This window comes from Perognathus longimembris, chromosome 23 (genome assembly GCF_023159225.1).
Source record: "Perognathus longimembris pacificus isolate PPM17 chromosome 23, ASM2315922v1, whole genome shotgun sequence".
NCBI lineage: Eukaryota > Metazoa > Chordata > Mammalia > Rodentia > Heteromyidae > Perognathus > Perognathus longimembris.
Window position 1 is genome coordinate 24,972,528 of NC_063183.1, and position 20,214 is coordinate 24,992,741.

The 20,214-nt window shown below is 41.1% G+C and overlaps 1 protein-coding gene across 1 annotated transcript in view; it reads right to left on the reverse strand.

Annotated features, from left to right (window-relative positions):
• Positions 1-1,110: 1,110 nt before the first annotated feature.
• The window catches only part of Unc13c (unc-13 homolog C), a 280,832-nt gene continuing 261,728 nt past the window's right edge, over positions 1,111-20,214 (reverse strand). Inside the window, exons 29-31 of the mRNA XM_048332735.1 lie at positions 7,270-7,362; positions 5,737-5,896; positions 1,111-2,824 (exon numbers count right to left, since the gene is read on the reverse strand). Of these exons, the coding sequence (XP_048188692.1) occupies positions 2,539-2,824; positions 5,737-5,896; positions 7,270-7,362 (539 nt within the window). The 3' untranslated portion in view covers positions 1,111-2,538. The remainder of the gene's footprint in view (positions 2,825-5,736; positions 5,897-7,269; positions 7,363-20,214) is intronic.

A 20,214-nucleotide genomic window follows, 5' to 3' on the forward strand; every position in this document is an offset into this window, starting at 1 on the left:
AGCCACTGGTGTCCGCCTGTTGTGTTTGTAATTTGAATGTCAAGATAAAAAAGCTAGGTTGTGTAGTCAGCCTTTATGCAACTTAGACAAACCAAAAGGAGAAAATAAACCTTACCCCCTCATAGAGTTTGTTAGAGGACCAAATGGAGGACATTCAGCTAGATCTGTTACTTATAAATGTGCCTCATTTAAAGTGAATACAATATATAAATTATCCTAGAAGTAGATGAATTAGAGCAGGTTGTGATAAGGATGTCTTACTACTTATCTTAAATAATTCATCAGAGAATTCCTTTGGTAAATGTTCCATTAAGATTGTAAATAGTTTGGCCCAAATTGATTTACATGGGTATCTGTGAGAAGTTAATGCGGAGTTTATCTGTACATGAATAACAGCTTTGCCTTTGTGAATTTTATCTAGCAAACAAATTGTCACACTTGTAATAGAGCAGTACAGGTAACAGACATCCATGGGAACCTCAGAGTGACTGATTCTGGGTAAGTAATTACAAGAGGCTTCATAAGAAAAACAAAGTATACCATATTAATAACCACTTCAAAGCACCTGGGCTTTATAATAGAAGTAGGCCAGCTTAATTCATATTGCCACTATTAACTTTGATATGATATATATAGTATATGTTTTTCAAAGACAGAATAAATGGATTCAATTAAACATAGAGCATAAAAAAATCACTGAGCTCATAATTTCTTTTAAGTGATCAATGCAGTGCTGAGCTTCCATTGGTTCAAATGTTCTGTGATTTATAACGATGTGCTTTTAAACAGCTCAGGTCAATGTTGTGCAAAATGGACCTCATTAATTACTATTGATGTTTTATGACCAATGCTCAATTGTTTTATATGTGTAGAGCACTGGATTTTTCTCCTACAGGGCTTATGTCCAACAACGCACATGTAAGTACTTTCTTCCTTATTTTCCATGACATTATTATACAGTGTACAGTTGTTTTCCTGAATTCAACACTTTGAATAATGCAGGGAGCATCATGTCCAGCTATCCATCCCAACAAAAGACCTAATGTTTTTGTTACCACGTGATGAAGTGATAATGCATACATTAAAGGAGAAGGCAGAGATGCAACAGTGTTGAATGTGCTTAATATACATTTATTAACGCATATGCCAGAGGATAGCATCATACTTATGCATTTGCAAAAGTCATTAACAAAGCAATTGACTAAGAATTTCACATGGATTGTCCACTGTCACCGGCCTGTATATTCTCCTATCCAGAAGCAGTTGGTTCTGAGAGATTTCTACTAATCACTTCTGTTCTTAACCTAACAGATTCTTGTGGGTTTTTGTGTCTTTTTTTGCACACATAGGTGGTCCACTAAAACTGTTAGGACAGAAAGCTACAGTACAGCATACAGGTTCTGTAGTTAAGTATTTAGGGACAGACTAAAAACTCAAATAATAAAAATGCAGATATTCTTAAACGATCTCATATTCCCAAATCAACCTAGGTGCATTTTTATTACTGAGCTGCCTTGTTTTCTTATTGTATCCAATGCAGTCTGATACATGTAAACAAAAAAATTACAAAATTGTGAGCAATTTCTTCAGAGTTTATTTTACATTTTTCACTAAATAGCTGATACATGACTATAGCTCCAGTTCAATAATATATTAGTAATGCTGCATTCAGTATAATCATTTAATATGTTTTTTTAAAAAATAAACATTTAAATAGATAAGGAGGAGATAGTCACAACGGTTAAAGGGAAAATACTAGCAATTTTATTACAGGTAATTTAAAGAAGCAAACCTTCTGTATCTAAACCATGAATTCCATCACTTTCCAAAGAATGAAATATGGTAAAGCGGAAACATAATGCTACCTGGCACATGCATTGGCTTGCTTTTTTTTTTTTTTCTTACAAATCGTGATGTGAGCATGGCAGTTGTAAAGAATATATATCAAACAGTAACAAACTAGCACTGCTTGGACTGAGTTTGCTTTAAATTGTGTTTCGTCACAGTGATATTTCAGAAAGGTTGGAAACTGGTCAGCACAAAATATTTCCCACCTTTTCTATTTTAATTTGTATGCAAAAAATTCATCACCCCTCTATCCATGACTATAAAATTACAAATGCTTTCTGGGAAGTCACCATTAGACATGTCTAGTTATGGTAGATAGAAAAGGGTGTTTGAAGACATCCAGAATGAGGGAAGGTGAAATTAAAATGGAGCTTGAGCAACAAATGCTATTTGGTAGAAATGAATTCAACCAAGACTGGACTTTGTTAGCGGTGAGAAGACTGGTCATGACCATGAAATTATAACATTTAAAAAAAGATAGTCTTGATTATTTCACGTCATCATTTTGGCACTTCATGGAACATTTATTTCCTAAAGACCAGAATTAGTATAAAATGTGGAGTCAGGTTTTCCACATACCTTGTAGACATTGTACTCGAGGACTGGCAAGACATTGAAACGGAGTGCGAGAAACATTCCGGTGTAATTTGAACGTGCATGCAGCGTGGTCGGACAATGGGCATTTGGGTTTCAAGCACTGTCTTCGGTAGATCTTGTTTCGGATTTTAGTCTTACAAACTCCTTAGCCACGTCATCACTGGTCCTCTGAGAGAGTATTCTCAGGATAGTCAAACCAGTCTCATCCATAGAGATATTCTTCAGGAGCGGATACCAGGCTCCGTAGCTTCCTTTCTCTGCTATGTTGTGGAGCTGAATGACTGTCATGCCAATAATTCGATCCTCCCGAGCAAAGCAGTAATCCTTAACGGACAGGTGGAGTTCGTAGGACCCTGGGCGATTATCGTTACCCAGAACGCTGTGCGAATCAGAAACAGACATTGAGAGAACATGTTAACTAGTAGTTTGTAGAAGGCTTTGTTTGAGTAGCTGGCATGGTAGAGTATCATCGCATTTAAACCTGATCCCTTTAAATCTTTCTTAGGGAGATTTTTCCTAGCATCTGTGTAACAATGTAACCTTTATTTTTTCTTAGACAGAAAACATACTTTTTGCCTCTCATGATTGGCATACAGGCAGTAGTCTTCTCAGGGATGTTGAGGCTGTGGATTACAGAGGTGGCTGGAACATCAACTCTTTTTTTTGGGGGGGGGGGGCAGTCCTGGGCCTTGAACTCAGGGCCTGGGCACTGTCCCTGAGCTTCTTTTTGCTCAAGGCTAGCACTCTACCACTTGACCCACAGCGCCACTTCTGGCCATTTTCTACATATGTGGTGCTGGGGAATTGAACCCAGGGCTTCACGTATATGAGGCGAGCACTCTTGCCACTAGGCCATGTTCCCAGCCCCTCAACTCTTAATCTTTTCTCTCAGACGGCTGGGTAAGCTAGCATCTCCGGGAGCCGGCTCTCAGATGGGACAGACTGCCAGGCACCATTCACATGACGCTAAATTGCATACAAATCTCTAGTCAATCAGTTCCAGCAGAGCCCGGCGCTTCCACGCCACTTCTTTCCTGTGGCAACAGTTAGACCTGTCAAGTGTGTAGCTGGAGACCGCCTGTACTGACAGCCTGGGCCAACTCGTCAGTGTGGAACTGCTCATAAAGAAGGCTGGCACGCTGGCTGTAGTCACCCACTCCGTCTGTTTAATTCATTCTTTGCTTTCCTTAGAAAGGCCAGGATAGCTATTTGTCAGCATTGGCCTTTATTTTCTTTTTCCTATGGATGGAACGTTTTACAGAGTCAAACTTTGGTTTCCAGGTGAAACTGATAACTATGCTGTGCGTGTGTTTTCAGGGGCCAACTGAACTCCCGGGTGAGTGAGAGCGACCTGAGCTTCCTTTGTGCACTGAAGCACCTGCGAACGCGGCCTCGCCAAAGGCTCACGGTGGTGCGGAGGGCCGCAGTGCGGTGTCTACATCTTAATCAGCGCCATTCTTATGGAAGTGCTTTTACCGTACATGATAGATTTTGCACGATATCAACTATGCCGTTTTTTTTTTTTTGGCCAGTCCTGGGCCTTGGACTCAGGGCCTGAGCACTGTCCCTGGCTTCTTCCCGCTCAAGGCTAGCACTCTGCCACTTGAGTCACAGCGCCGCTTCTGGCCGTTTTCTGTATATGTGGTGCTGGGGAATCGAACCTAGGGCCTCGTGTATCCGAGGCAGGCACTCTTGCCACTAGGCTATATCCCCAGCCCCAACTATGCCGTTTTTTGAACCTGAAGTTCTTGGAGAAGAGGTGAAGACTGTGAGTTGGCCGATCGGTAGGGATTGCTGTACAAGAACTCGGCATCCGTGCACACATGACCATAGCGAAACATCGATGAATGGTGAGAGTGAGTATCTAGAGCACAGGGCTTCTAAAGGTGTGCACGAAACCAACAGACCCCTAAACGTACTAGGAATACTTGGGTGCATGAATACTTCCAGGGCTTTGCGATGGCTCCCACCCCGTCAGCTCATTTACGTTGTGGATTTAACTAAGATTAATAGAGAGACAACCCAACAGTATCTAGGGCAGGCTTAAAATGGAATCTCTGATGTCCTTTTGTCTCTCCAGTTCAGGGAATCATTAGATTTACTCACTACTTGTGCCCAAAAGAAATTCACCTAGCCCTGCCCCTTCTGTCTGCTCCCACTGCGAGGACAGGTAAGTTTCTCCATGTTCTTTTTTCCAGTTGATTTTTTCTTCCCCAAAAGGGAACCCCAAGAAGATATCAGAAAGCTGAGAGGTAAGAGTTTACTGCTACCTTATCATGTTGTGTGAAGGTTGTCTTGAGTAGGTTGCTTCTTTGGCCAGAAATCCACTGCTCTTTTTAGGGTAGCTGATTACACATGTAGGTTCACTTACCCAGCTTTATTTCAGTAAGGGCTCTTCCACCCTACATTTCTAGCATAGGCTAGAGAGCCTACCATCCCATCCTACGCTCACATCCTCGGAAATTCCTTTATAGGTGTAAGCCCATCTTGAAGAGTGTTCCTAAGAATGATATATTCTTTTTCTTTCACACTCTATTCCAGCACAGGCCCAAATCTTCCTTTTATTTCCTTGTTACTATGTGGACAGTCACTTATCTTTTGCCTAGATTACAGAAATGTCTATAGAAATCTCATCCACTGCATATAATCAACGGAAAAAATCATTTAAAGATGCAAATCTAGTGATTGATCTCTTCCAAGGGCGTCCTCATGAGCAACATTTACAGACCTATGTGTGGGATATGGTGCTTGCATTAGCTTTGCAAACTCACGTGCTCTCCCTCAGCGTAGACTAGTTTTAAATGATGCCACGCCGCTCCTGTCTGAGAGTCCATATACTTACCAGTATACTTGGCTCAAAAATGTTCTCCATTCTCTTCTCGAAAGGACCCATTCATTATTTTTCAGGTTTTTGTTTACCATTCACATGCTCAGAGCTGCTTTCCTGACTACCTAATTGAGGCAATTAGTCATAGCACTTAATTATACAGCTCTCTCTTTAAAAATGTCAGATTATTAGTATATTTGTGATTTTTTTTATCACTACATCTAGAAATCAACTCCTGTGAGAGCAAACATTTTTGATTTCACATATCTGATGTAAGTTAACAGCTGTATGCCAGTGTTTTAAGATTCCCTTCATTCCGTGGCTGGGTATACACTGATAAAAATATACAGCTAGGGAAGCGCTCTAATAACAGTATCATTCGTTTGCAGTCAACAGGAGTGCCAAACAGAAAGGTTTCACTTTCCTTAGTCCTTCCCACGGGGTAAGCTGGATTGATTACTTACAAGTGAAATGTCTCGTTGTACTTTGGTGACCAGGTGTTGCTTTTGGTCTTGGTGCCGTGTTTTCTCTTCTTGTCTCCGAGGTTGGGTCCCAGGACGCACACTTCCACGAAAGGGCGGAACATGGCTGTGGTCTGCCAGTGGAGGTCGTTGATAGCAATCACTAAAATCCAAAAAAGGGGGAAAAAAAAAACAGAGTAGGGGATTTTTAGCAAATAAATATGCCCAATTCTATGGGCAAGGAATTGTATATGAAACAATAATAGAGTTTCGCTCTAACTGCTATGGCACTGGCACTGAAAAGTTGTATGCTAAATACGACCATGTTCAGGCCCTGAGTTCAAGCCCCAGGACTGGAAAAAACAAAACAAAACAAAAAATAAAGAATTATGGATATCTAATTGTATGGTTGTTCCATTCTGTACCTAAACAGTCATTTATTATCGTTAAGAACTATGGTTATTCTAAGTAAACCTTCTGTTATATGTATGTACACCTTCACTTATTCTTCGATGATAGCAATAGGAAAGTGTTTTAAAATCATTAACGATTCATTAAACTCTGATATTGGAAACACATTGAAAGGTTTTGCTAAAGACTAGCATTCTATTGCTTGCATCACAGTGCCACTGTGGCCTTTTCTGTTTATGTGGTACTGAGGAATTGAACCCAGGGCTTCATGCATGCTAGGCAAGCACGCTACCACTAAGCCACATTCCCAGCCCTGAAAGTAGTTTTTGAAGGACATCAGTACTACCTCCATAAGTACATGCATCTCTCTGTAGTGTTACTAGTACTCTGTATCCTGAATCACTGTAGCTAACAGTTATGGTACTTTCAAATACAGAGGACTAGTACCATAGCTAGATTAAAGATACACTAGGGGGCTGGGAATATGGCCTGGTGGCAAGAGTGCTTGCCTCGTATACATGAAGCCCTGGGTTCGATTCCTCAGCACCACATATACAGAAAAGGCCAGAAGAGGTGCTGTGGCTCAAGTGGCAGAGTGCTAGCCTTGAGCAAAAGAAGCCAGGGACAGTGCTCAGGCCCTGAGTCCAAGTGCCAAGACTGGGAAAAAAGAAAAAGATATACTAGGCAATTCAATTTTAAAATATAGTGGGAGATCATAGTTCTGGATCAAATAAATATTTAAAGTGACCAAGCTTATAGATGGATATATTGAGCAATATGATAAGCTCTTAAATTTACCTTTAAGATAATCCATGCAGAGTATTTTTATAAAAATGACTATTTAGCAAAAATCAAGTACTAAGAGAAGTAGGTAGATCATGTGAATATTAAGGGCATTTTGATTGAGGAGTTAGGAAGTCAGCCATAAAAGCTGTGATTGACAATTAGCATCAATGACACAATCTATCCACTTTTGAAACATTGTACTACTCATGTAAGATGTGTTTAGTTAGTTAAATGTTTAGAAGAAATTCTCAGCATGTCCCATGCTAGTTTAATGTACATTTTACAAACTAGGTGCAAGGAAAATTGCATTCTGCCCGCCACGATTGCTGGAGACTCTACCTTTGACAGTGACTTTATGATCTCCAGTTCCGGGGGTGGCGGCCACATCCACATGCACAGATATCTGACCCACGGCATCTTTGGAGGCGCAACCTGCAACGAGGCAGAAACGCGTGAGCCTGAAGTGTCTGAGCGTTCTCCAAAGGGACGTCAGCATCGTCTGCATGAGAGCAAGCTATGTCATTGCAAGGAGCTATTTTCATTAGGAACCCATAATCATAAATAAGTATTGATGAATCGTTAGGAACGAAGAGGTTTGCTATGGTGTCTGAGGGCTGGAAATTAGATCGCTGGTTATTATATTACTATGCACAAAGATGTAAAATGACTGTTCTTTCAGAACTTGTCTACAATGTGACTTACTAGAGAACTAGGGACACGAAGATGATCCAGAGGGCACTTCAGAAGTGCACAGTAGACACTGAAACAAATTAGTACATATGGTACAAAGGGGGTTTCATGGTGCTATTTACACATGGATCATTGATCTCTTTCTTTTCTTTGAGCCCCCTCCCTCCTTTTGCACAGCTCGAAGGCTCCCACTGTACGTGCCACTTCCATACAGATGCGATGGACTTCCATAGTCTGCACCCCTCGACTTCTACAACCTTCAGTGAGTACTTGAAAATGAATCACTGACATTTGATTTTACAGCTACTCAAACAGTAAGATGTCTCACAATGCATCTTCTACGTCCCCAAGATCAAAGCACTAGCATAGACCTAAACACCAAACCAGGAGACAGGGACCCCTTACCCACACAAGGTCACAACCAAAGTTCAAGTATCCTAAGTATCAGCCGCCTTCTTCCGCTTTCCTTCCTTCCAAAAACCAGGAGGAGAAAAGGTATTGTGACAACACTTTTCTCCCAGACTTACCATTTTGGCTTGACTTGGGAAAAGAGGTGGACAGATTTGAAGCAACTTTTGATCAATGCCTTCAAAACTTGAGTAATTTTCTAGTACCACAGTGCACATCTGCACTGTGATATTTTTGGGAGGTGTTTGTTCTGAGAAAGTGGGGCTCATAGACAAGAGCTGGTAAGATAATAATTTGGGGAAAAATTAAACAGTTTCCTAGCATTCCTAAACTGGTGCTAGAGTTCTGTTCAAGAGTACAAATAGGTCTATTTTCCCATTATCTGTGTTGTTTTGTGTGCTTCAACTCCTTTTTTTTCCTTCAGTACATATTACACTTTCTAAAAAGTTTATTCCTATCTATGTATTCCTATCCCATTATTATTTGTAATTGGAATGCTAATAATTTTTGCACATTAATTATTTTTTTACCGAAGCAGTTGAATTTTTTAATGAAAGAATTTTCATTTACTCATTTGAGGTCCGCAGGAATACAATTACATTTCCAATATATGAAATTATATTGGAATTATACTTTCAATAAATGAAATCTTTAATTGTTCTTGTTAGCTTGCTTGGTAAGCTTTATTAACCTGTTCTCCAGCTGGGGCTCATGATAATGTCCAAATGAATGTGATTACCCCCCTATCTTTTTGGGGTGGCACCAGGGACAGAGAACTCAGGGCCTCATACTTGCTAAACTTAGCACTCTACCACTTGAACAATCTCCCCAGTCCCTCTACTGGGCTCTTTAGATTTCTTCTCTACCCTGCCCATGCTGTTACATGCGCTCAGAGAGTAATCAGCAGTGCTTTCCCAGAATTCTGTCTTCTAGTATGATTTGGCCAAAGAAAAATCCTGGTAAGAGCATAGAAGGAAGGAATCAGCCAGCATATTTCCTGCTTCAGTCTCTGTCCTGTGGGGCCCCCTTTTCCTAGCTGAATTCTACAACCTAGATTTCCCTCAGCTAGCACTTAGTAGTCCTTGGTCCTGATAACAACTTCTCTTTGTTATTATGACATTGGGAAGTTAGTTCACTATTTCTTCTGGTTTCATAAATCCCTCACTATGTCTTTTAGTTCCCTTGTTAAAATGTCCTCTAAGAGTCTTAACGTGGGTGTGCCATCGGATTCTTAATAGCATTGATTTTCTAACTTAAAAATGCTTCCATAATATTCTGTCTCACTGATTTATAACACGTTAATCGTTGGTGGTGCTGATGGGGTAGGGGAAAATAGAGATAGTATATCACAGAGGAGGAGGTGTCTAAGGTGGCTCTTGAAGGCTGAATGGGATTTCTCTTATAGTCAGGGGAACACAGGAAGTAGTACTGTGCCCACGTGGATGCATAAAGCAGAATGGGGAGTCCTAGAAACTGCAGAGTTCAGTGTGGAGAGAGAGGAGTGGCAGGTGGAAAGGCTTTAGACACTGCTCCAGAGCTGCTGAAAATCCTCTTACTACATACCACGAATGCCTGAAAATGTAAGACTGCAGAAAGGCCTTCCACCGGCATCAAGCATGCGTCTCTCTCTCGTCACCCTACTTTCTTCCCAGTCACACAAGTGCACCTCTTATTATGCCGGGATCACATCCCCACAAGCAGCCTTGGGCTCCCTTTCATTCCATCTCTTCTGCTTGCTAGATGCTACCTCTGAACTAATGTAAATCGTTCATGTTTTCCATTAAGAAAGCTACATGTTTGCAACGTTCTGTTCCATTATTCTATGAACTCCTGTCCACATAGCTCTACTAGTAAATGCTTGTATTATTGCCTGCCTCACATGTTATATATATAATATAGTACAAAGACTATACCGTGGTACTAATTCTAACAGAATAAGAATGCCCTAATTATCAATCTGCTTTCATTCATTAACAGTTACTTAAAACTCCATGAACTCCTATTCCTCCCCTCTTTTTCCAAACTGACACAGAATCACATACCTGGTAACGCTGCTGTGCTCTGTAGATCATAGTTGTCCAATAAATGGCTCCAGATTCATTATAATAGCTCAATAATTAATAAGACAATGGCTCAAAGTTATTAAATGCCATAAAGATCCATGCATAAGGCCACACAGAAAAGTTACCCTGTCCTCTATGGGTTTTATAGTTCTCTAAATCAAACACCATAGCATTACACCTCCGGAGTGACTGTATTCATCTTCAACAATGTTGGAACTCTTTTACTTTTCTCACTAAGAATTCCTTGGTGAGCATAATAAAGATATTAGATGTGTGTAAGAGCCCATCCAAATGTGTAATAGGAAGAACATCTCCCTGCTCTGATGTCTTCACTTTGATCAACCACGAATCCTGTGAAATGTTTTTTGTTTTTTCTTGATAGTTTTGGTTTTAAGCATCGAAAGCATTAAAGTCCGAGTGGCTGCACTGACGAGCCCTAGGACTCACGGTAACTTCAAAATGACAAAAGATAAATGCTGAAAACGATTTGTGGAAATATGTATTAGTACAGTCATTATGGAAAGCAGTATGGAGGATTCTCAGAACCATTAAAAACTTCCATGGGAGCCACTGTTGGGTCTACAGCCAGAGGAAGAGAAATCAGTGCAGCAAAGAGACATCTACTCTCCTCTCATGTTCTCTGCAGCACTAGTGACAACAGCCCAGGCAGGGCCAAAAAGCTCAAGCACACCATCAGTAGAAGAAGAACTGTAATCCTTTCATTTGCAGCCAACTGCAGAAGGCTAGAGGATATTCCATTAAGTGAAATCATTAGATAGAAAAACAAAGACTGCCCGATCCCACTCATGGGTATAATTTTAACAAGTGACTCTCGTAGACATTGAGAGTAGAATGGTGGTTTCTGGCGCCTGGGGAGAGGCATGTGGTGTGGTAGATGAGAGATACGAGCAAGAAGTTGCAGCATAAGTTAGACATGTACTATACAACTGGGGGGAGGGGGAAAAGCTGGGAGAAAAGAACACTGTTCAGAAAGAAATTCACTCAGTACCTGATTTACGTAACTGCAACCCCTCTGTACATCACCTTTGCAAAAATGAAAGAGATAATAGATTGGAAAGCATTTAAAAAAAGTTCCAGTGTGTATCACTCAATAGAAAACAGGTACTCACAACGCAATCTACATTTCAGAAAAAGCTAGAATGAAGGATTATGAATGTTTTCACCATCACAAGATGATCAGGTTTGAGGAGATAGACATTTAACATCACTTAAATATGACATACTGTATACACATAGCAAAGCATTATAGGATACTCCACCCCCACCTCCCCACATATAATGTACACACACATATATTATGTGTTAAAAAATAAACTGGCAGCGGCTAGTGTATTTGTTCCCTATGAAGAATCAGGGTCAGCTCAGTGCCTAGTTTGCCATTTAAATCTCTATGCATAGTCATATGAGCCTTTCCGTAAGGCATAAAATGACAATATCTGGTTTCTGCCCTGAATAAACATCAGGAAATGACTGCCAAATTGTTCCTTTAACATATTTATGAATTAGTAAAGCTTTCCATCAAAGTACTCACCAAGAGGGCTCAGTTCTTCTGCAGAGCAAATCACCAGAGTAATGTAAAGGCTTTACTTGTGCTGCTGTAGAATTCGGGAGATTTATATAAAAGGAAATATACATTTCTAATTAGGACAAATATGTGAGTTCTGGCTACCAAGGCCGAACATAAATGCCATTACGGCTCTTATTTATGAAGAGCATTATGCGTCTCGAGATTCTCAGCACTCACTCGCCTCCCTCCAGAGTAGCGAGTGTGTAGCTACGTTCTGAGGTAAGGGGCACTGGAGACCAGCCAGAGAGACTGGGACCTTAAAAGGTGGGGGCCCTCGGGTCCCAGCACCAAGGAAGCAAAGCAGGGGTAACTGAGAGGCCACCATCAGATCGGGGAGCCGGAGCTTTGAGACCAAGAGCTGACCCTGCCCCCTGAGTAGAGGGGTCCAAACATGGTGTTCCCCTGGAAGCTGGTCAGATGGCACGCGGGCGTCAGGAAGGGCCTGGCTGGTCATTGTTAATCCACGCGCACAGCGTGGAGTCACATTGTCCCTTTGCTCCTCCTCAGTTCTATATCCATGTTATCCTTTGCAAACACGAGTCATGAAAAGAGGAGGTGGAGTAGAAAAGGAAGAAAGTGCAGTGATGATTCCAGAATGAAATTCATCTACAGGCCCCGTGGAATGGCGACTGGGCCATCCTTGCAGAGACTCTAGGTAAAGAGGCACCTAGTGAAGTTCACTTCATCTACATGGATGGGGAGGATGGAGACACCTTAGCACCAGTACCAGCAGAGAAAAAAAAAATCTCACAGGAAAAAAACTCTCTAGAGAGAGAAAGGAGGAGAAGGTTGCTAATGAATCCAAACTTACAAAAGGAATCTAAAAGCCTTCCCCTCTCACAGAAAAGCACTGTGTCCTTCATACAGAGAAGAAAGGCCAGCCCTGAGCAAGCTCTCAAATCCTCAACCAGGATTTGAAAGAAGCTGCTTTAGTTCCTAATGCCTCAATGATTTCCAGGTAGTGTGAAAAACACCAGTGCTTCCACCCTTTCATTCCCAAATGAACTCACAGCTGATGGTCAGAGTGTGTGTGTGTGTGTGTGTGCGTGTGTGTGTGTATTTCTTTTGACAAAGCATTTTCAAAGATCACAGCGGATTCATCGTTTTCCCCATTAGTGCTCAAAATTGCTTCACCCAGCTTTAGTCTGTGTGTGGTGATTTTTTCCATTCTCTATTGCTGAGGACTGAGGACTCGTTTAATGACAGAGCTGCTTAATTCCATAGTCCACAAGTTTTACAGTGGTGGTACTTACACAAGATGTTGCTCAGTGCCTGCTAAAAGTGTGCCCTTTATTAGGGCCCAGCTGAGATTTGGCCTGGGATCATATAATATGCTATGGTGCTTTCTTCGCCCATTAAAGAAAAGCAAACTTTGCCTGCTTTCTTCTTGTGTGTCATTTAAGGTCTTGCTAAGCTAAAAGCCGGAGAGACATGAAATCACAGATAAAACCTACTGCGTAGGCAGCGTCCAGATTGCTGAAGAATTTTCTATGTTGTAACACTGGGCTTGCATTTGTAATTACTAACCCACTGCTAATATCTTAAGTCTCACAGTACTGTACATATTCAACTTCACAGAACTCATATACATACTTAATTCAATTAACTTTGCTTCCTTGGGTGCTAGGGTTTCATAGCTCTACACATCTTATCCTTGGCACTGATTAAAAATAATTTCTACATGCTACTGAATCACAGTGAATCTTCATGGATGTGGTGTGTGGAAAAGTGACATTAAAAAAAATCAATTGGTGCTGGGCACTGGTGGCTCATGCCTGTAATCCTAGCTGCTCAGGAGGCTGAGATTGGAGGATCATGGTTTGAAGCCAGCCCAGGCAGGAAAGTCCCCGTGAGACTCTTATCTCCAATGAACCACTCAAAAACCAGAAGTGGAGCTGTGGCTCAAAGTGGTAGGAGGTCTTGAGCAAAAAAGCTCAGAGGCAGCACCAGGCCCTGAGTTCAAGCCCCATGACCGACAACAACAAAGAAAAAAATCAGTGGTTTGTAAAATTGGTTAATTGATCCTTGAAGATATTATTCTAGTTAGCTTTCATTTAGAATTGCTTTGAGCCATTTAGCTAGCCTATCTTGAAATATTTTAGGGTTTTGAGAACATGGTTATTTTTAGGACAAAAGATTTTTGAGGGCGACTTGGTCCAGACTCTTGTTTTAGATATAAAGTTAAGGGTCTTAGAAATAAGTTCTCGGGCTGGGGATATGGCCTAGTGGCAAGAGTGCCTGCCTCATATACATGAGGCCCTGGGTTCGATTCCCCAGCACCACATATACAGAAAATGGCCAGAAGTGGCGCTGTGGCTCAAGTGGCAGAGTGCTAGCCTTGAGCAAAAAGAAGCCAGGGACAGTGCTCAGGCCCTGAGTCCAAGCCCCAGGACTGGCCAAAAAAAAAAAAGAAATAAGTTCTCATCGCTGGGCAAAGCCAGTCCAAGGTTTTTCCACTGACAAACTAGCTTGCCTCTAAAAAGGCCTCTGAAAACAATTTTCCCCATAGAGATTATATATAATATGTATTATATATAGTATATATATATAATCTTTAAATATAGTTTATAGAATCCCTAGTTTCTGATATAATCTCTAACATGTATCCATATATAATTAGATTCACCTGTAGGTAACTTATTGCTTTATTGATTTTACTTTATTAATTATTATTGAGACAGGGTTTTTCTATGTAGCCAAGCTAGTCTGGAATTCTCCACCCTCCAATTAACATCTCCTGAAGGCCGAGATTACAGAGCTACACTTTATTGTGGCTTTATTGCTATTTGTTTTTCTTATTTCATATTTTAATAAACTATTACTTATATAAAGGGATGCTGATGAGTTTGTATGTGGAACAAGTTTTATAAATCAACTTATTTTCCTAGTAGTTCCTATCTGTTATGCTTTTGTTTTCACTGCATACAACTACAGTATCTGCTTAAGAATATTTTCTCTTTCAATTCCAGAAATAATCTCCCTAATTAATTTTATTTGTGTGTAACCTTGAGGGAATTTTGACAGGGAGAACATCAGGCAAGTATCTCAGTAAACGAGTTAGTTTTCCCCAAATGTATAAATGAAATACTAATATTTGATAATCCTATCCTTAAGAACAAGTTATAATGAAAAGCTTATATTTTAATCCATCAAAACTCAGCTCAAATTTTGAAAAGACATTTGATAAGTTTCAATGACCACTGATGATAAAACTCATGAAGATTATACTCATGAAGATGGTTTTGAATGTGCTAAAGACCTTTTAAGCAGCAACCAATATAATACCCACATGCAAATGACTAGAAATATCCTTTCAACTGAGAAAATAAGACTGTGAAAACAATCAGCACCCTGAATGAAAACATGCTATGGCTTTGATAAACACAAAATACAGCATCATTCTGCAGTAACATGAACTATTTTGCAAAAATATTTGTATAAAAAAAAACCTAACAAGGGAGAAATTACTTAATATCCTCACATTAATTTGGTAAAATAAGAGAAACAATAACATAATTTAAAGGCTAATAGCTCTGCAAAGTAGAAAAGATATGTCCTGAAATACATAAGCCCATGAAATTTGATTCAGACCCCAAATAATTAAAAACTAAAAGATATATGTATCTATACAGTTGGTAAAGTTCTACCCAAAGTAGAGGAAACAGGGCAAATGTAGACAAATGAGAGTACATCACAACTACAATGCAGTTTAGAAAGGAACTAATGAAGAGAAAATGGACAGAACAAGAGCGGAAAAAGCCCCTTGGCTCGCATTATTTTCCAAATAGGGTATGACATTTATGCTCAAGCTGGGCTCGTGCTGTGAACTTCCTGTATACGTTTCCTGCACAGCTGGGATGACAGGCGTATGTCACCATGGACAGCCTTTTCAGTTGAGATGGGACTCTCATTAACTGTTTGCCTGAGTGGGCCTGGAGCTGTAGTCCTGATGGCTGCCTTCCAAGTAGATAGGATTACAAGTGTGAGCCACAAGTGCTTGACTTGGATACTGGTTCAATAAGAAGTAGCTATCAAGCAACTATTGCCTATTCAGTGAAGTGGTTGTGATTAGAAAGATGATGTTTGAAAGAGTCAATTATATGACATGTGTGACGTGTGTCAGAATGATATTATCTGTATAATAAGCCTGGGGTATTTGGAATAGGTGAAACTATCTTATAGCTTATGAAGTACCATGATTGCCCACTCAAAGAGTGAAGGAAATCTCTATATCAGATATAGTCAGGCACCCAGCTGTTCGGGAGGCTCAGATCTGAGGATCGTGGTTTGACAACAGGAAAACCCACATGGTTCTATCCCCAACCAACCACCACAAACCTGGAAATGGAGCTGTGGCTCAAATGGTAAAATGCTAGCCTTGAGCAAAAAAGCTCAGGGGCAGCGCCCAGGCTCTGAGTTCAAGCCCCAGGAGCAGCGTGCGCACGCATGTGCACAACACACGTTCGCACCCCCTCCCCAGAAAGAGCTATGAGGTACTATACTGAAATACTATCTAAAGAAAACAAAGAACAAAATTGTGCTCCTGATAGCCAAGATGGGCGGAAGGAAAGGAACACCGCGTGAGCTTTGAGTTTTAGGCCCTAAATATAAAAGTGTACAGGAGGTGGAGTCAACTGATTATCTATCTTCACTTTTCCCAGGGAACCTTTTCATGTGATCTGATTTGCTTTCAGTAAGCTGCCATTTGTCGATGGCAATAATTGAACATCCATATCACTAGGAGCCGTGTCTGCGCACTGGGGGAGCGGGCAGGCTCCCCGGGGTGCCCCTCGCTTGTGTGGACTGGGCTCGTGTCCCACCTGCTGCAGGCAGCTCGGGAACAGGTAATGGAGCGGGGCTGCGAGGAACATTGGTAACGTGCATTGATGGAGGCTGAGCAGCGGGCACGGGGATCGCATAATAGGCACGCAGGTGATAGCCCGAGGCGGAAGTGACTTCCCCCACCGCCAGTCAGCCACACCCACCGGCAGAAGGCTCAAGCAGCAGCCGCAAGAGCCATTTCAGACCAAGAAAAAGAGTGGGGGTAGGGAGGGGGGAGAAAGAAACAGGCACAGAGGAGACACAAAGAGGGAGACGGATATGGAGACAGAGGAGACATGCACAGAGACAAAGGAGAGAAAAGAAAGAGATGGGACACATACAGAGATGTAGACAAGCAGACAGACACAAAGAGAGACACAAAAATAGATAGTGAGATATAGACACACATACAGAGAGATAGAGGGGAAGAGAGAAAAGAGAGGCAGATATGAAGAGAGACAGGGAGATACAGAGACACACTGAGACACAGATGGGGGGAAGGAGAAAAGAAATAGACACAGAGAAAGATGGAGAGACACACTGATACAAAGAGATGGATGGAGACAGAAGACACAGAGATAGATGAAGACACACAAAAAGAGAGACACACACAGGGACAGAAATACAGACAGATAGAAACGGAGACAGGTCACGTACAGAGAGAGTGACAGACCAAAGAGAGAAAGAGACAGAGACACACACAGAGACAGAGACAGACAGAGACAAGGGAGAGACACAAAATGAGACAGACACAGAGTGACACAGAGGAAAAGACCCATAGAGACATGGAGACAAGGAGGAGACAGATGGAGAAAGAGACATGCACATAGAGATGGGGGGGGGGGCGGATGGAGGAGGAAAGAGAGAAGCTTCAGTGGACAGCTCTACAAGTGGATCTGATAGTTATTGCAGTGGTCAGGCCCGAGAGATCACATAATGCTTAGAGTTGGTAAGGGAAAAAAAAACCAAACCCAAATAATAAGAAGCCAATGCTCAAAGTAAAATGCAACTCGTTGCCACTGTGTAGCAAGCAGCCACTCTCTAGGAAGCACGCATCCACAATTACTTCCTCTGCAGGAAAGGCAACGGGGCGCAGTGCCACACGGCTGTGACCTTCTGATGGAGGACTGGGCCAATCCAGCACATTCAGCAGGGAGAACATGTCAGATCAAGGAGCCGTAATGACAGCGTGGATAACATTTGTCAGAAGAGGCACAGGGAATAGATAGGACTCCACTGCCAAGAAGACACAGTAAGCATTAGATAACATTCTGAACTATCCTCTGGGCTTCCTTTTTTTTTTTTTTTTGGCCAGTCCTGAGGCTTGAACTCTGGGACTTGGCACTGTCCCGGAGCCCCTTTTGCTCCAGGCTAGCTCTCTACCACTTGAGTCACAGCCCCACTTCCTGCTTTTTCTGTGACTTAATTGGAGATGAGAGTCCTGGCTGGGCTGGCTTTGAACCACGATCCTCAGCTCTCAGCCTCATGAGTAGCTAGGATTACAGGTGTGAGCTACTGGTGCCTGGCTTCTTTTTTTCTTTATGAGTCTGTTTTCTTTACTGATCATTATACAGTGCTGAATAAGACTAGAATCTGGGATGCAGAAATAAACTTAAACAAAATAGACCAGGTGCCAAGGACTCACACCTGTAATCCTAGCTAATCAGGAGCTGAAGATTGTGGTTTGATGCCAGCTCTGATTAAACAAAAAAAAAGAAGAAAAGCCAAGGGACTAAGGCCAGGCCCTGAATTCAAGCTTCAGTACTGTCACACATGCATAGAGTAAATAACCTGGTGACACTGATTAAGATGCACTGTAGTCACAAACTGACAAGTTAGGTTAACTTTTACCACTATTCAAAGGTAACAAAATAACCCATTTCAAATAAGATTAATTTAAAATAAGGTGATTAAATTTCTCTTTTAAATCAAATCTAAAACCTAAAAAAAAACCAATATACTCCAGGTATTTCTCCTTTAAACAACTTATAAAAGGATTTAATTTTCCTATACCTATGAAATGTTTTTTTTTTTAACAAACAGGTAATTTTATGCACATCAGAACAAAAGGGCATCTGGGTATGATGCTATACGCCGATGATCCCAGCCATACACACGGTTTAGGTGGGAGGAGTATGATATGTATTGTGATATACACGGTAGCCAGTCTTGGCATTGATCAAGATGTGTTGTCTTCACAAAGTAACATGCTGAATTTTAACCCCTTTTTATTAAAGATAGTAAAAATATAATCAAAAAAGAAAAGTGTGGAGTTCTTTGAAACTTCATAACCAGCCTCATGCCATTTTCTCAATTGTTCTGTATAAAATTCCAAGCCTTAAGTCACGGCTCAGAACTGAGGCTGGAAAGGATGAAGAGAATTCAGCTCTGAGAAAAATGTAATCTAGAATCTAGGAAGACCTCCATGGATTTCTATCACGGTGACAGACTGTTTGATTAATAAATATGCTTGAGATTCCATCTTACCCCGGTAAAAATGTCCTATATCAAGAAAACTAACAATAACAATTGTTGGAGGGGATGTGGCCAAAAGGGAATCCTACTTCATTGTTGGTGGGAATGTAAACTGGTTCAGCCACTCTAGCAAGCAGTATGGAGATTCCTCAGAAGGCTAAACATAGAACTCCCCTATGACCCAGCAGCCTCACTTTTGGGTATTTGGGTATCTATCCAAAAGATCACAAACAAATTCACAGTAAAGCCACCAGCACAACAATGTTCATCGCAGCGCAATTTGTCATAGCGAGAAGCTGGAACCAACCCAGATGCCCCTCAGTAGATGAATGGATCAGGAAAATGTGGTACATATACACAATGGAATTTTATGCCTCTATCAGAAAGAATGACATTGCCCCATTTGTAAGGAAATGGAAGGACTTGGAAAAAATTATACTAAGTGAAGTGAGCCAGACTCAAAGAAACATGGACTCTATGGTCTCCCTTATTGGGAGTAATTAGTACAGGTTTAGGCAAGTTACAGCAGAGGATCACAAGAGCCCATTAGCTATACCCTTATGAACACATAAGATGATGCTGAGTGAAATAAACTCCATGTTATGGAAACGATTGTTATATCACAGTTGTAATTACTTTCAACGTACCATGTGTATCTGTAGCTTCTATTATAGATGATGTTCTTGTATCACCTTCCTGTGGTTGTACCTACACTATCTCTAACATTATCTGAGTATATTGGAAACCATGGATACTGGTATTAGAAGTAGGAAATTGAAAGGGAATACCAAAATTGAGAGACTCGGGGTAAAAAAAGAAAAACATCTACAAAAGCAATACTTGCAAAACTGTTTGGTCTAAGTGAATGGAACACCTCATGAGGGGAAAGAGAAAGGGGGTGGGGGGAGGGGGTATGAGGGACAAGGTAACAAACAGTACAAGTAATGTATCCAATGCCTAACGTATGAAACTGTAACCTCTCTGTACATCAGTTTGATAATAAAAATTTGAAAAAAAATAAAATAAAATTGAAACATTAAAAAAATAATTTAACAAATAGCATGCTATCATGCAGACGGCGATTTTTGTTTTTTCCTCACAAGGCATAGCCCTGCCATGTGGAGTGTTTTCACACACAGATGAGTTTTGCTTTGCTAAGAAGGCAGAGACAGCGCTCAGGGTATGGCCACCGGCCCCGCAGCAAAGAAAAGACCTCTTATCAATAGTTGCAGGCAGCAT